Source organism: Babylonia areolata, chromosome 34 (assembly GCF_041734735.1).
Source record: "Babylonia areolata isolate BAREFJ2019XMU chromosome 34, ASM4173473v1, whole genome shotgun sequence".
NCBI classification, from domain to species: domain Eukaryota; kingdom Metazoa; phylum Mollusca; class Gastropoda; order Neogastropoda; family Buccinidae; genus Babylonia; species Babylonia areolata.
This window is the reverse complement of record NC_134909.1, coordinates 24,005,326-24,022,142: the sequence shown is the minus strand read 5'-3', so window position 1 is coordinate 24,022,142 and position 16,817 is coordinate 24,005,326. Positions and strand designations below refer to the sequence as shown.

General features: G+C 46.3%; 1 protein-coding gene across 1 annotated transcript in view; it reads left to right on the top strand.

Annotated features, from left to right (window-relative positions):
- LOC143277604 (fibrocystin-L-like) overlaps positions 1-16,817 on the top strand; it is a 63,208-nt gene that overhangs the window by 16,128 nt on the left and 30,263 nt on the right. The window contains 16 exon segments of the mRNA XM_076582479.1: positions 329-920; positions 1,753-1,902; positions 2,691-2,881; positions 3,701-3,844; positions 4,972-5,128; positions 5,653-5,729; positions 6,832-7,059; positions 7,902-8,181; positions 8,569-8,867; positions 9,771-10,051; positions 10,545-10,650; positions 11,312-11,520; positions 13,515-13,728; positions 14,150-14,401; positions 14,874-15,029; positions 16,362-16,527. Coding sequence (XP_076438594.1) covers positions 329-920; positions 1,753-1,902; positions 2,691-2,881; positions 3,701-3,844; positions 4,972-5,128; positions 5,653-5,729; positions 6,832-7,059; positions 7,902-8,181; positions 8,569-8,867; positions 9,771-10,051; positions 10,545-10,650; positions 11,312-11,520; positions 13,515-13,728; positions 14,150-14,401; positions 14,874-15,029; positions 16,362-16,527 — 3,502 coding nt within the window.

Genomic DNA, 16,817 nt, shown 5'->3' with positions numbered 1-16,817 from the left:
ATGTGATGTGATGTGATGTGCTGTGATGTGATGTGATGTGATGCGATATAATGCTGTCAAGTACTTCTGTTCCAGCTGTGAAGTGTTTTTTTTCTTCTAGGATCATGCAGTTTATTTAAATAATAATATTTGGTGTAATGGCGTAGTACAATAGCTATTGTGTGTTGATAGACATATTATTTTATCTCACACACACACACACACACACACACACACACACACGCACACACACACACACACACACACACACACACACACACACACACACACACACACACACGGTGACTGTCACTAAGGACAGCTGACCCAAGCTTTAACCCCCCTACAGGTGACGGTGACGGGTCAAGGCCTGGCATCAGCCGACAGTTCCCAGGCCGTCACCAGTGAAGCCCTGCTCTCCTCCCTGTCCCCCTCCCAAGGCAGCACGCACGGCGGCACCGTCCTCACGCTCAACGGCCACGGCTTCACCTCCCCTTCCACCGTCACCGTCGGCGGTGACGCCTGCAACGTGACGTCAGAGACCGCCACCGTCATCCAGTGCGTCACGCAGGCGCACGCGGAGGACAACGTCACGGTGGATGTGACGTCGAACGGCGTCGCTTTCCCCACGGGCAACTTCAGCTTTTCGGCCGCCGCCACCCCGCTAGTGTCGAGCGTGACTCCCGCTCAGGGTCAGGCCGGGGACAGCGTGGTGGTGGCCGGCAGCGGATTCTCCTCCGTTGCCGGGGACAACGGCGTTCTGATTGGCGGAGTGGCCGCCACCATCAGCGCGGCCAGCGCCACCTCCCTGACCTTGACCCTGGGCAGTCAGGTCACGGGCACTTTCCCTGTGGTCGTGGACGTCAGCGGCGCTGGCTTGTCCAACGATGACGTCACATTTGAGTACACGCTGGGCAGTGTCAGCATCAGCCCCACCACCGGTCAGTGTGTGACCCTGTCAGGGGTCAGTGTGTGATCCACTGAGGGTTAGTGTGTGACCCTGTCAGGGATCAGTGTGTGATCCACTGAGGGTCAGTGTGTGACCCTGTCAGGGGTCAGTGTGTGACACTGTCAGGGGTTAGTGTGTGACCCTGTCAGGGGTTAGTGTGTGATACACTGAGGGTCAGTGTGTGACCCTGTCAGGGGTCAGTGTGTGATACACTGAGGGTTAGTGTGTGACCCTGTCAGGGGTCAGTGTGTGATACACTGAGGGTCAGTGTATGACCCTTTCAGGGGTCAGTGTGTGATCCACTGAGGGTCAGTGTGTGACCCTGTCAGGGGTCAGTGTGTGATCCACTGAGGGTCAGTGTGTGACCCTGTCAGGGGTCAGTGTGTGATACACTGAGGGTCAGTGTGTGACCCTGTCAGGGGTCAGTGTGTGATGCACTAAGTGTCAGTGTGTGATCGGTGATGTCTGTGTGATTGGTGACTGGTGATGAATGGTGTCTCTGGTGTTGGATGATGTATGCCTGATGACGGTTGATGTATGAATGATGACAGATGACGTATGTAAGATGACGGATATGCATGTATGTCGGAGGATGATACGTGCATACATGATGACGTATGATGTATGATTATGGACGATGCATGCATAGTGACGTATGATGTATGATGACCTACGATGCTTGATGACGGAAGATGCATGATGACGAATGATATATGATGACGTTTGATACATAATGACGCATGATGCATGTTGACGGACGATGCATGATGACGCGTGATACATGATGACGCATGATGACGTGTGCAATGAATGACGCATTGCAGGCACCATGGCCGGAGGGCAGACCCTGACAGTGACTGGCAGTGGCTTTCTGCCTGGCGGCACTGACGTCACAATCTGTGGGCAGTCCTGTGCTCCCCAAGCCGGCTCCGTCACTGCCACTCAGCTCCTCTGCCTCACGCCGCCCAGTTCTGGTCAGTCGGTTGGGTGGGGTGGGGGGATGGAGGAAGGGTTAGAGGGAGGGGGTTGGTTGGTGGAGTGTGTAGATGTTAAGTGGGTTGGGTGGATTGTTGGTGGGTTGGTTGGCGGAATTGGTGGATGTTTGGAGGGCGGGTTTGTTGGTTATTTGGTTGGTTGGTGGAATTGGTGGATGTTTGGAGGGCGGGTTTGTTGGTTATTTGGTTGGTTGGCGGAATTGGTGGATGTTTGGAGGGCGGGTTTGTTGGTTATTTGGTTGGTTGGTGGAATTGGTGGATGTTTGGGGGGTTGACTTGGGGTGGGTTGGGGAGTGGGTATGGGTGGAGTTGATTGGTGGAACGGGTGGATATGTGGTGAGTTGGTTGGTGGAACGGGTGGATATGTGGTGAGTTGGTTGGTGGAACGGGTGGATATGTGGTGAGTTGGTTGGTGGAACGGGTGGATATGTGGTGAGTTGGTTGGTGGAACGGGTGGATATGTGGTGAGTTGGTTGGTGGAACGGGTGGATATGTGGTGAGTTGGTTGGGTGATTGGTGGATTCCTTCACTTTCCTTCCTTCATTCTCTCCATCCTACATTCTCTCCATCCTACACGTTTCTTTCCGTTTTATCTTCATTCATTCTTTCCTTCCATCATTTAGTTTTCATTCAAACACATTTCTGTCCCTTTTCCATTCCCTCCCTCTGCTTCCTTCTTTCTTTCCATCAATCTTTCCTTCCTATACGTGTCTTTAATTCTCCTTTCATCCATTCCTTCCTTCATTCGTTCCTTATCTCATTGGCAGTGAACACACTGACGACGTGTGACGTGGATGTGACTGTGAACTCCGTGACCCAGACTGCGGGCAGTCAGTACACGTACGACCCCAGCATCACCCCTGACATCACAGGGGTCAGCCCCGCACGTGGGGGCACTGCCGGGGGCACCTTGCTGACCATCACTGGATCTGGCTTCGGGTGAGGGGCTGGGGGCTGGGTTCTGGTCTTTTGTTTGTCTGTAAATATCGTTATTGTGGAGTGTTGGCCTAGAGGTAACGCATCCGCCTAGGAAGCGAGTTAATCTGAGCGCACTGGTTCGAATCACGCTGGCAGTCGCCAGTATTTTCTTCCCCTCCACTAGACCTTGAGTGTGGTCTGGACGCTAGTCATTCAGATGAGACGATAAACCGAGGTCCCGTGTGCAGCATGCATTTAGCGCACCTAAAAGAACACACGGCAATAAAAGGGTTGTCCCTGGCAAAATTCTGTAGAAAAATCCATTTTAATAGGAATAAAAATAAAACTGTAGGCAGGGGAAAAAAAAAAAATGGGTGGCGCTGTCAGTGTAGCGACGCACTCTTCCTGGGGAGAGCAGCCAGAATTTCACAAAGAGAGACCTGCTGTGACAAAATAAGTAATACAAATTGTGACTGTCACTTGATATGGCTTTCAGTGAAGAACTGGTAGCTGGATTCTGGTCTTAATTTATCTGTTACTGTCGTTATTGTGACCGTCACTGGATCTGGTTTGGAGTGAAGGACTGGTGGCTCGGTTCTGTTCACTGTTCATCCGTTAATGTCGTTATTGTGACCATCGCTGTGGGTTATGTTCGTTATCAATGTATCTATTGATGTCGTTATTGTGACCATCGCTGGATCTGGTTTCGGGTGAGGAACTGGTGATGACAAAAACTTTGATGCGATTTTCTTTTCTTTTTCTTTCGGTGCGATGTTCACACGCGGATTTCGTAAAAGGTTTCCGGAGTCAATGGAATTTCACGTCTAGAAGTTTTTCTGTCCCTGACAGCCTTTCCAAGAGCGCCGTGTCAGTGGAAGTGGGCGGAGCCACATGTGACGTGCAGGCAGTGATTGACACGCAGATCACGTGCACCACCAACAGCGCCACCTCGGGGGATTACCTGGTGGACGTCAACGTCAATGGAGCGGGCAGCGCCGTGCAGGTCAGACTTCGTTTTGTGACCCTCCCGGGTCAACCCACCGCCCCCTACCTGCCATTATCAGTTCACGTTGTTACAAGCCCAGTTGCTAAAGGAAGCCAAACCACTTTTCTTCTTCATGATTTGGATGGATTTGGGGTTCTCTTTTGGTTTGCTACCTTATCTCCGATAATTGTGTCAGTCCACTCTTTTCTTGTAAACCCACGCTTTCTCTCGCTTTACGAGGAAGCGTGGGACTGTGGGAAAACGTGATTGTTCCCTTTCTGTGCTGTATTGCAGTTGTTAGATACTGTAGGGGGGTACACCCTCATTGTTCTGGCCATGAGTGAAAAAGTGCTGGATTTTTTTTTTATCTTTGTTACACACACACACACACACACACACACACACACACACACACACACACACACTCACTTAGACAGACAGACAGACAGACAGATAGAGAGAAACAGAGGCAGACAGTGAGACACGGAGAGAGCTTTGCAAACAACCGAAACAGAGAGATCACAGACTTTACGTTTGTTCACCACACAAAAGATGGATCCAAACATGCTGCCCTTCGCTGAGGATTTCACTGCCAACTTGTCCTCATCTCCCATCCACATACATACATATACATATATCATAATACTGTGTGTGTGTGTGTGTGTGTGTGTGTGTGTGTGTGTGTGTGTGTGTGCATTCATCTATCCGTGCATTAATGCACTGTTGTGTGTGTGTTTTTTTTTGTTTGTTTGTTTTGTTTTTTACGTAGATGATGCTATTTGGTCAAATTCGCCGTTTGGTTGGGTGTCTGTGCTGTTTACATGGGATGGTTTTAGAGGTTCTTTACATGGTTGTGATTTTAGTGTGGAGTGATTCTTTTTATGCTATATCTGTATTCTATTTATGTAATGTGCCTTGAGCATTACTGTATTTTAAATGAAAGACGCAGTGTGAATAAACTATGATTGTTATCATTCTTCTTCTTCTTCTTCTTCTTCTTCTTCTTCTATCATTATTATTATTATTATTATTATTATTATTATCATCATCATCATCATCATCATCATCATCATCAATGTATTATCACCATTATCATTATTATTATTATTATTATCATCATCATCATCATCATTATTATCTTTCAGACGAGCGCCAACTTCCAGTTCATCGACGTGTGGAGCTCCCCCTTCACGTGGGGAGGTAACCCTCCCCCTGTGGCCGGTGACATGGTAGTTGTGCCCCCCGGTCAGATCTTGCTCCTGGACAACAGCACTGAGCGGCTGACCATGGTGCTAATTCAGGGTACGTTTGTGTGTCTGGCGTGCGTTGAGTCTCTCTCTGGGAATCGGAATGGCTTAGTTATTCACACTGATTTTAGGCCTCAACCCCAAGTGAAAGGGTTCACATGAACATAAAACAAGTCAAAGAAACAGCACAAGGAAATAAGCTTAAATGTTTGTGGACACTGAAACATATACGCATTTCAAGAAGGCAGCAGTTTGTCTCTCAGTTTGAATGCTTTATACAAACAAAATTGTGTACGTCATTAGTATTGCTTGATTACAATTTCATTAGAGAGCGGTGTTTGTAGTGTTTTTGTGTTTTTTCGTTTGTTTTTTTGTTGTTTTTTTGTTGTTGTTTTTACAAACATATGACGTATATTTCTTAGTGCTGGGAGACAAAAAACGAAAGTGTCTGTCGCTTGATGTTCTCTCGAGTGCGCGTGTGATGCCTGTGTGTGTTACCGAGCTGTTGCATGTGCATACTTGTGTCAACGCCATACATTCAGTCATATTTCAATTCCCCTGTTATTACAACTGTACCAGGTACCCTGATATTTGACGAAATGGATCTGGAACTTCACGCTGACAACATCCTCATCACCAGCGGAGGCGCCCTACAGGTACAGTGGATCTTGTTCGTTATTTAGTTTTGTATTTCTAAGTACAGGCGTCGTTGGTAAGGCGTATGGCTTGTGGTTCAGCGGTCAGGGTTCGATGCCCCATTCCGTCCAGGTGCTGTGTCTTAGGGAAAGGCACTTCCCTCCCATTTTCCTTACCCCACCCAGGTGTGCATGGCTACCTGACCTGGTTAGGGAAGGTCAAGACTGTGGAAGGAGGGAACTAGGCCCCGCCTACCTGTGCCAAACCTGAGACACAGTGCATGTGAATTCACTGCTCCGATGACCGTAAAAGGCTGTGGGACCTTTCACCTTGACCCCTTTTCTATTTTTAAGTACATTTTCACGTTTGTTCAGTCCCCCCCAAAAAACCAAAAAAACAACATAGTAGAAGTTGACTTTCGAAAGTAGATTGGAAATTTCAAACTGTGCAAATAAATCCCATGTGTGTGAAGTCTTTTGAGCTTGGGTCTCTTACCGAAGATAGGCGGTATGTAAGTATCCATATCAATCAATCATCAGTCAAACAGCAACCACCCCACCACTGAGACTCTCATGGTCTTGTTACCGCGGTATATAAATTCTTTATATCAATAAATCAGCCAATCAAACTCCAACCTTCCCTGCAACCAAAAATCTCACCGTCTTCCCTCTGTGCTAAATAAGTATCCATATGATTCATTTATATACTCATTCATTCATTTATTCATTCGTCTTGTAAAACCCATACAGGCAGCAAGCAGTCTTTGTTCCTCGTTCTGTGTTCACCTGGTTCTGTGTTCACATGGTTCTGTGTTCATCTGACTGACATTGCCGGTGTCTGCCAGGTGTTTGTTCTGTGTTCACCTGGGACTAACACTGCCGGTGGCCAGCAACCACCCCACCACTAAGACTCTCACCATCTTGTTGCATTCATCCATACATTCATCTTGGAAACCCATAAAGGCAGAACACAGTATTTGTTCCTCGTTCTTTGTTCACCTGAGACTAACGTTGCCGCTTCCCGCCAGGCAGAACACAGTCTTTGTTCCCTATTCTGTGTTCACCTGGCTCTGTGTTCACCTGGTTCTGCGTTCACCTGAGACTAACGTTGCCTTGTCGCCAGGTGGGGACGGAGAGCGAGCCATTCCCCGAGCAGTACACGGCCATCATCAAGCTGTACGGCCACCAGCGGTCCCGGGAACTGCCCATCTACGGCACCAAGATGCTGGCCCTGAGGGAGGGCACCCTGGACCTCCACGGACGTCCCACCCCCGTCACGTGGACAGAGCTGTCCGTCACGGCCACTGCAGGCAGCACCCAGCTGTCCCTCACCACACCTGTCAACTGGAAGGTGGGCTGGGGGGTAGGGGGTGGGTTGGGTGGGTGGGCACGGGACATCCCTGTGATTCTACACCTGGACTGGTGTACTGCAGGGGGAGGGGGGATGTAGGGGAGGTGTGGGGGTCGGGGTTGGGTGGGGGGCAGGTCCTCCCTGTGACTCCACACCTGGACTTGTGTACTGCAGGGGGATGGGTGTTGGAGGGGACACAGGTCCTCCCTGTGACTCCACACCTGGACTGGTGTTCTGCAGGGGGCTTCAGGAGAAGGGTTTAAAAAAACAACCTGAACTGGTATACTGGTAGCAGTGGGCTTTAAGGGAAGGGTTCTAACTCTAATCAAATCTTGAACTGGTACACTGCAAAGGACTTTAGGAGAAGGGTTCCAAATTCTGAATCCAAACCCAAACTGGTATTCTGGTAGCTATGGGCTTTGGGAGAACGGTTCCTAACTCTGAATCAAAACCTGAACTGGTATACTGGTAATCGTGGAATTTAGGACAAGAGTTCCTAACTCTGATTTCAAATCCGAACTGGTATACTGCTGTGGGCTTTATGGGAATCAAGTGTTAAACACACCCACACATACACACACACACACACACACACACACACACACACACACACACACACACACACACAGAGAGAGAGAGAGAGAGAGAGAGAGAGAGAGAGAGAGAGAGAGAGAACTAATGATTTTAGTATCCAGCAGCTCAGGACGAAACAAGAGTTCATCAACGTGTTACATATATTAACTATACAGTCAGTTATTACTTCATATGTGCACTTACTTATCTATTTACCTATTCGTTTAGTCATTGTTTATTAATTTACTTATCTATTTATTTATCGACAGGTGAATGATGAGATCGTCATCCCCAGCACCTCACACCGTCACAGTCAGATCCAAAACGAGGTCAACGTCATCAGCGCCATCAGTGCTGACGGTCTGACCTTGACCCTGCGTGACCCCCTGACCTACGATCACGTGGTGGTAGAGCACACCTTCCTGGATGGATCCTCGGTGACTCTGCGGGGTGAGGTGGGACTGCTGACCCACAATGTCAAGGTCATGGGCTCCGTCAACGACGAATGGACAGAGCAGATCGAAGCTTGCCCTGACGGTTTTGACACAGGTAGGATGATGTATGGCAGAGAATGATTGTCAGCATATCTATATAGTTCAGTGTCAGTGGCGGTTTTGACACAGGTGGAGTGTTGTGTAGCAGAGAATGATTGTGGGCATATCTATATAGCTCAGTGTCAGTGGCAGTTTGGACACAGGTTGAGTGATATGTGGCAGAAAATGATTGTCAGCATATATATATATATATATATATATATATATATATATATATATATATAGTTAAATGTGAATGGCCGTTTTGACACAGGTTGGGTGATGTATATTATCTTTTGTATATTATCTTTTGATGCAGACCCCTGGTTCTTGGGTATTTGCCATCATTGTCTTATCAGCATTGTGTGCTGTTGTGTTAAAAGACGTTGATTTCTGTCTTCAGGTGAATTCACCACCCAGACCTGTTTCCAAGGTCGGTTTGGCGCGGAGACCGGAAGTGACCAGTTCGGAGCACACATCATTGCGCACGCGCCAGAAAAGGACACCAACGCTGCTGTCGTCCGCCTGAGCTACATAGAAATCAGCCACGCCGGTCAGGCCTTCCGCATGGGCAGGTACCCGGTGCACCTGCACTTGAACGGAGACATGAGTCAGTCCTACGTCCGGGGACTGGGCATCCACAACTCCTTCAACCGTGCCGTCAACATCCACGGCACACACAACGCTCTGGTGGAGCACGTGGTGAGTGCAGATGTACTTTTGTCAACAGGTTGTTAGTGCAGACGTACTTTTAACAACACGTGGAGAATGAAGATGTACTTTAAACGACCAGACTGTCAACATTCATGGCACACACAACACTCCGGTTGAGTGCGCACCTGATTTCAGCATTACACTGAAAACTTGCCATTTTAGAAAGGGAACATTGCACACACACACACACACACACACACACACACACACACTGGTGTATCACATTGCAAGTTGAGAAAGCTGATGATATATAAGGCCTGGCTTAAAAGGCCCACCAAAATATGCATGTTTATATTCAGCTCTTCTACTTACTTGTAAGGTAGACTCCTTGATTGTTTATTGTGAAGAGCGTGACCTTTGACCGATGATAGGCTCAATAAAAGTATCCATATCAATATCCGAAAGTGTGCTCGTGCTGATTACAAAGCCTGGCACATTTTTAAGAATAAACAACAGTCTTATGCACGCTCACATTTCCAGTTTTGTGTTGACACGGTTGAGCATTTGCATTGTTTACTAATATGGCCGTGTGCAGTCAACTGGACTATAAACAAGAAGAATTAAGAATCAAGACAAGACCGAATACATTTGTCAATGCTTAAGTTTCCATTAATTTGATCCATTGCAGCTATATTCTTGCTTTCACAATCATGTCTCCACATGCTGAAAAACGTTTATCATTCACCGATTACTCTGAGGCGTTCAGTCAAGACCAAGCCCGGCAGAATCTTTAAAGTAAACAACAATTTTTAAGCAGGCTGACATTTCCATGACAATACCATATTGCTCAAATTTTCATAAGCACGATCCATTGGAGCCATTACTTTGCTTTCACAACCATGTCTCTATATGCTGAAGAAAGTCACCAATCACTCGTGGTCTCCATGCCAGGTGATCTACAACATCATGGGAGGAGCGTTCTTCTTGGAGGACGGCATAGAGACCAACAACACCTTCCAGTACAACCTGGGAGTCTTCGTCAGACCCTCCTCCAGCCTGCGTAACGATGACGTCACCCCAGCCACCTACTGGGTCACCAACCCGGACAACATCATCATCCACAACCACGCGGCCGGCGGCTCCCATTTCGGCTTCTGGTACCGGATGCACGATCACCCCGAGGGTCCCAGTTTTGATGTCAACATCTGTCCCAAACACGTGCCGCTGAATAGGTGTGTGTGTGTGTGTGTGTGTGTGTGTGTGTGTGTGTGTGCACCCCGAGGGGCCCAGTTTTGATGCCAGCATCTGTCCCAAACACGTGCCGCTGAGTAGGTGTGTGTGTGTGTGAGTGTGTGTGTACATGTGTGTGTGTGTGTGTGTGTGTGTGTGTGTGTGTGTGTGTGTGTGTGTGTGTGTGTGTGTGTGTGTGCACTCGCTACATAACTATATGTGCCAATATGCACATGTTACAGTTTCTTTTATCTAAGCATGGTGACTTGAATTTGTTCAAATTATTTGTAAACATGATGATGACAGGATTGACGACATGGATCGTGATGGTAATGTGGATTGATCATAATAATGCTGATGAACTTTCTCATGACTTTGATGATTATAATGATGATAATGATTTTGAAGACGATGATGATGATTGATGATTATAATGATGACAATGATTATGAAGACGATGATGATGGTAACCATGTGTGGATCATGTGTTGGCAGGTTTGAGAACAACACAGGCCACACGTTTGGTTGGTTTGCTCTGTGGATCTTTGAAGACATGTTCCCCCACCAGGGAGGCAGCTGTGACTCTAGCACACCCACCGAGGTGAGAACTTATTATTTTTTTTAATTCAAATATCCATTCATTTATTTGTCTAATTGATTAATTAATTAATCTCTCGAAACAATTTATTCACAAGTTAGTTAGTTAGTTGTTTTGCTTGCTCATTTGTGTCTCACTGTGTCTGTCCTGCTAGGTATGTAATAGTTCATCTTCGTATTGTCTTTCTATTGTTCCAGTTTTAGAGTTAGGGTTACCTCCTATGAATCTCTAATATGTTGGGTTTTTTAACCAAAAAAGGTAACAAATAAAAAAGAACATATAGAAGAACTATCATAACTATCAGGGAATAAAAAAAAGAATCACATGACAACATTACCTGGTAATTTTACTGAGAGTTATACCAACGAATAATGAAATGTAAACACTTGAACTCACAAACTGGTAATTATATTGACAGCTGTACCAACGAATAAAGAATATAACCACCTGGCCTCACTTACTGGTAATTTTACTGACAGCAATACCAGCGAACGAACAACAACAACAAAAATCACCGAACATCACGAATTAGTAATTTCTCTGAGACCTTTTCCATCAGCCACACCAAGAACAGCAAAAGCATCACCTGGCCTCCATTAACTGGTAAGTTCTACCAACAGCCATACCAACACTGAATAACAACGTTCACCTGCTATGCGGACAGGTGGCAGTCTTCAAAACGCTGACGGCCTGGAACTGCGAGAAAGGGGCGGAAACGGTCAACTCTGGAGCACTGCAGTTCAAGGACTTTGTGCTGGTGAACAACGAGAAGGCGGGCTACGAGGGCAAGCTGCTGATGGACGTGCCGCAGTACGATGAGCTCACCGGGCCCATGGTGGACGGCGGCAAGATCGTCGCTCACCTCGGCAACAAGTGAGTGCGGGGCTGGCTGTGGAGGGTGAGGGGGGGGGGGGAGTGGAGGCAGGGGGTGATGGTCAGGGCACAAGATATTTGTAGATGTCCTACGATAAAGAGAGAGGTGCCTTATGAAACAGAGAAACCCCACGATAAATGGAAAGGTCCCGATGATAATGAGAGAGGTCCCATGATAATGAGAGAGGTCCCATGATAAAGAGACAGGTCCCATGATAAAGAGACAGGTTCTACGGTAAAGAGAGAGGTCCCATGATAAAGAGACAGGTTCTACGGTAAAGAGAAATGTCCCATGATAAAGAGACAGGTCCCATGATAAAGAGACAGGTTCTACGGTAAAGAGAGAGGTCCCACGATAGAGGAAAAGGCCCCATGGAAAAGAAATAGGTCCTTAGATAAAGAGAGATCCTACGATAGAGTGAGAGGTTCCACGATAACTAGAGGGGTCTCACTATAAAGAGAGAGGTCCCACGATACAGAGAAAAGTCTCATGATAAAAAGATAGCTCATTCAATAAAGAGACAGGTCTCATAATAAAGGGGGATGTCATATGATAAAGAGAGATGTCCCATGATAAAGAGAGATGTCCCATGATAAAGAGAGATGACCCATGATAAAGAGGTCTTACGATAAAGAGAGATGTCCAATGATAAAAAGAGATGTCTCATGATAAAAAGAGAGGTCCCATGATAAAGAGACAGGTCCTACGATAAAGAGACAGGTCCTACGATAAAGACAGAGGTCCCACGATAAAGAGAGAGGTCTAATGATAAAGAGAGAGGTCCCACGATATACCTACGATAGAGAGGTCCCACGATAAAAAAGGACCCACGATAAACGGAAAGGTCTCACGATAAAGAGAGAGGTCCTAAGATAAAGTGAGAGGTCCTACGATAAAGAGAGAGGTCCTACGATAAAGAGAGAGGTCCTATGATAAAGAGAGAGGTCCAAGGATAAAGAGAGAGGTCCCACGTTAAAGAGAGGAGGTCTCAGAATCAAAGGAGAGGTCCCACGATAAACAGAGATGTTACGATAAAGAGAGGTCCCTCGATATAGTGAACGGACCCACGATAATGGCAGACGTCCCAAGTCAAAGAGATAATTCCCATAATAAAGTGAGAAGTTCCTCGATAAATGGAAAGGTCCCACAATAAAAGGAAAGGCCCCAAAGGTCCCGTGGAAAAGGTAAAGGTCACACGGTAAAAAGGAAATGACCAGCGATGAAATGATAGGTCCCACAATGAAGAAAGAAGTCACACAATAAGCGTAAAAGAGAAGGTCTGATGGGTGTCACTTTTCTGAAGTTTAGTGACATCTACGAAAGGATGATGGCTGACAATGTGATGTTTACTTATTTCAACAAAGGGATCCGTATATGGCGCAATAAAGAACGAGGTTGAAAACAGAACCTTGTGGAACTCCCGTGTTCAACTTTAACGGGTTCAGACTTGTGATCGTAAATTGTCACAGGCTGGATTCAGTCAGTGAGAGTGGAGCTTATGATGTCAAAAATATTAATTGAGACAAAAAAAGAAGGATCGTGTGGTCGATTTGGTTAAAGGCTGCTGAGAAGTCAAGCAGTAAGTGAGTTTTTTCTTGACTAGGACGCTAAAAGCAGATTCTTCAGGATGAGGGGATTGGTTTCAGGTGTTAAAGGCTGCTGACAAGTCAAGCAGTTTAAGAAGTGAGTTTTTTTCTTGACTAGGACGCTAAAAGCAGAATCTTCAGGATGAGGGGTTAAGGTTAGCACGATAGGTATGCTGCAGAGGGTGAAGGAGATTGTTGTAGCAACAGTGGTTACTAGCTGCGTCGGGACGGTGTTTTCTGGAAGTTGTCATTACCTCTTGTTTTGGAACCATCCAAAAAACATGATGAATATTCACATTGCCATAGAGAATAAACCCAAATCACTGTATGTAATTCACACTATGTTTCAATACACTATTTTTCACTGCCTTTTTCTAGTTTGAAAACTTTTCTTTATGTCTCAACAGACTGGACCAAGAGGGAAGTTACGAATGCACCAAAGCAGGAGTCGTACTTCCTTACCAGAATGGTCTCATAGTGCGCAATGTGCAGTTCTACAACTTCGATCGCGCCGGATGTTCTTCTTTTGAGTTCACACGTATATCGGGCACCTGCAGCGAGTTCTGCGGAGCTTTCTCCTACGTCACCAAGGGACTGCAGTATGAAAACACCAACAACAAGGTAAGGGTTGTCACACACGATCAGATCTATTGCTGGCAGCTTTTTCCCCATTTCCTCAGATTTTTAGTTAGTTTTCTGGCAAGATGTAAAAATAAAGATGAAACTATATTAGCTAGTCTTTTCTTCTGCACAGAGGTGACAGTGGATGAGTGTTCAATGTGGTACTTTCTGCCGATGTTTGAGTATACTGTGTGTACAACAATGCCGTTGTCTGATGCCCAGTCTGGAAGCCAGACTAACCTCTATGTCTGGCACTATATGGCCTACAGGCGCTCTTTGAGAGGATGTGTGTTTGATGCGGTACATTCTGCCAATGTTTAAGATATTGTTATGCTCAACAATCCTGCAGTCTGATGCCCAGTCTTGAAGAGAGCCAGACTGAACTCTCTAATGTCTGGCACACACTGTGTGTGACGTGCAGGTGCACTTTGAGTGGGAGTCTGAGGGCGTCATCATTGACGAGGACGGCACGCTGACGGGAGGGGCGGGGCAGAAGGTGATCCCCACCACCCCCACCCTGCCCCCCTCCAAGTGCACGGCCAACGTGGCGGAGATGTCGGTGTCCGGAGTGCCGGGCAGTGTGTGTGACAGCTCCGTCAAGTTCCACCGCTTCTCCTTCAACAACATCCTGCCATCCTCGCTGCAGTTCAAGAACGTGCTCTTTAAGAACCAGGTAGAGAGAGAGAGAGAGTGTGTGGTGTGTGTGTGTGTGTGGGGGGGGGGATTGTTTGTGTGTGGGGGTGGGGTGGGGGTTGTTTGTTTGTGTGTGTGTGTGTGTGTGTGTGTGTGTGTGTGTGTGTGTGTGTGTGTGTGTGCATGCATGCGTGCGTGCGTGCGTGTGGATGAGAGGGAAATCCCTGTGAAACAACCATTCCACCACAGTGTACAGCAAATCGTCATGCAGTGGTAATAAAACACGAACGCACCCTGTTCATATAAAAAAGACTATTGTGATTTAGTCGCTGGTCATAAAACGAAACGCAAACGAGTAGCAAACTGTTCTCAGTCCATTATCATCATCTTAGATGAACAGAATTGAGGAAACGAGCTCTTTCGTGTCCACCTTGTTCCATGCACTGACGGGAAACGAAGGTAACACGTTCTTCTTGGTGTTCCTAAAAGACATGGCAATGATTGTGTTGCAGTACGGCACCTCCAGCTCTCCATACGCCGACAAACGTATCACCCACAAGCAAGGTTGGGCCTTCGACCTTGTGGACGGAGAGTGTTACGAAATGGAGTTCGAGAATGCAGGTCACATTGGCAACATCAGCTACGATGGCGCTTACTACCAGTTTGATGTCAGTATCTTCTTCCTTCCACTCCTCTGACTGTCTGTCTCTCTCTGTCTTTCTTTCGTTCGTCTTCTCTTGTTATGTCGATTCATTATTATGCTATTTCTCTTTCCTCGGATGGCTGGATGTTCAAAAAAAAAAAAAAAAAGAGCAAGATTCAGCTTTTTTCACTTCACTCATTAATGAAATCGTACTCTTTCCTCCCTTTTTGCTCGCTGTCTTTGTTGGATAAGTTTCATTGGGTGACTTGGATGGTTGATTATTTCTGGTGTTTGGCCGGGTTGGTTAGCAGTATGTTTTTATCGATTAATTCATAAATGAATAGCAACATATTCGCCTTTGTGACTCAACTGTGAAATGTCACATTTCAAACGATGGTTAGGTACTTCATTATCTTAACTTTTTGTGCGATACATAGGAAAAAGTGTAAATACCAGATACCAGCTAGCAACAGTTCTGTGAAATGTATGACATTCAATGAATAATATTATACTGAACTAAACTAACATTAGCAGATAACAACTACTTCATTCACCAAGTCATATATACAATGAACATATTTTGATGTGTGTGCAGTGTTATTATCTAATACCAGATTAGAACAAAAATGAAGAACTCGTATATTGCTGATCAGCAAACTCTTGCAGTTCTGATCAACCAGAGGATACAGTAATGATACCAGTTCCCTAGCTCTGTCAAAACAACGAGGGATGTGGGTGGTTAGCCATTTGGTGAGAATCCCAGAATTCAAAGGACAAGAAAGGTTAAAGACACTTATCTTTTGATGACTGATGACACGCTATGTTCTGTTTTGCAGTCTGTGACACACTATGTTCTTTTTTGCAGACCGTGATACGCTATGTTCTGTTTTGCAGACTGGATGTTCTGTTTTGCAGACTGGAGATACGCTGTGTTCTGTTTTGCAGACTGTGATACGCTATGTTCTGTTTTGCAGACTGGAGATACGCTATGTTCTGTTTTGCTGTCTGTGACACACCATGTTCTGTTTTGCAGACTGTGATACGCTATGTTCTGTTTTGCAGACTGGAGATACGCTGTGTTCTGTTTTGCAGACTGTGATACGCTGTGTTCTGTTTTGCAGACTGGAGATACGCTATGTTCTGTTTTGCTGTCTGTGACACACCATGTTCTGTTTTGCAGACTGTGATACGCTGTGTTCTGTTTTGCAGACTGGAGATACGCTATGTTCTGTTTTGCAGACTGTGATACGCTATGTTCTGTTTTGCAGACTGGAGATACGCTATGTTCAGTTTTGCAGTCTGGAGATACGCTATGTTCTGTTTTGCTGTCTGTGACACGCTATGTTCTGTTTTGCAGACTGGAGATACGCTGTGTATCACCCAGAAAGCTGAAAAACCAGATCGGGTGTTCGTGGATGGGGGGAATACCCTGATCAACATGTCTGACCCTCTGCCTTCTCCTGCCAACGCTGACCACGGGGACTGGTACTATGATGAGAACACCGGCAAGATCACCTACTACAGTAAGTGGGACAAGCATTGTGTGTGTACGATAGTTTTGTTTGGCCTGATTGTAACGCATCTGCTTAGGAAGCAAGAGAATCTTAGCACATTTGTTGTGATCTCAAACTCGCCAGTATTACCCCTCTCCTTAACTAGACCTTGAGTGGTGGTTTGGACACTAATCATTCAGATGATAAACCAAGGTGCCGTGTGCAGCATACACATAGCAGCATGCACGTGGCAAAATTCTGTAGAAAATCTCTCTCTCTCTCTCTCTCTCTCTCTCTCTCTCTCTCTCTCTCTCTCTCTC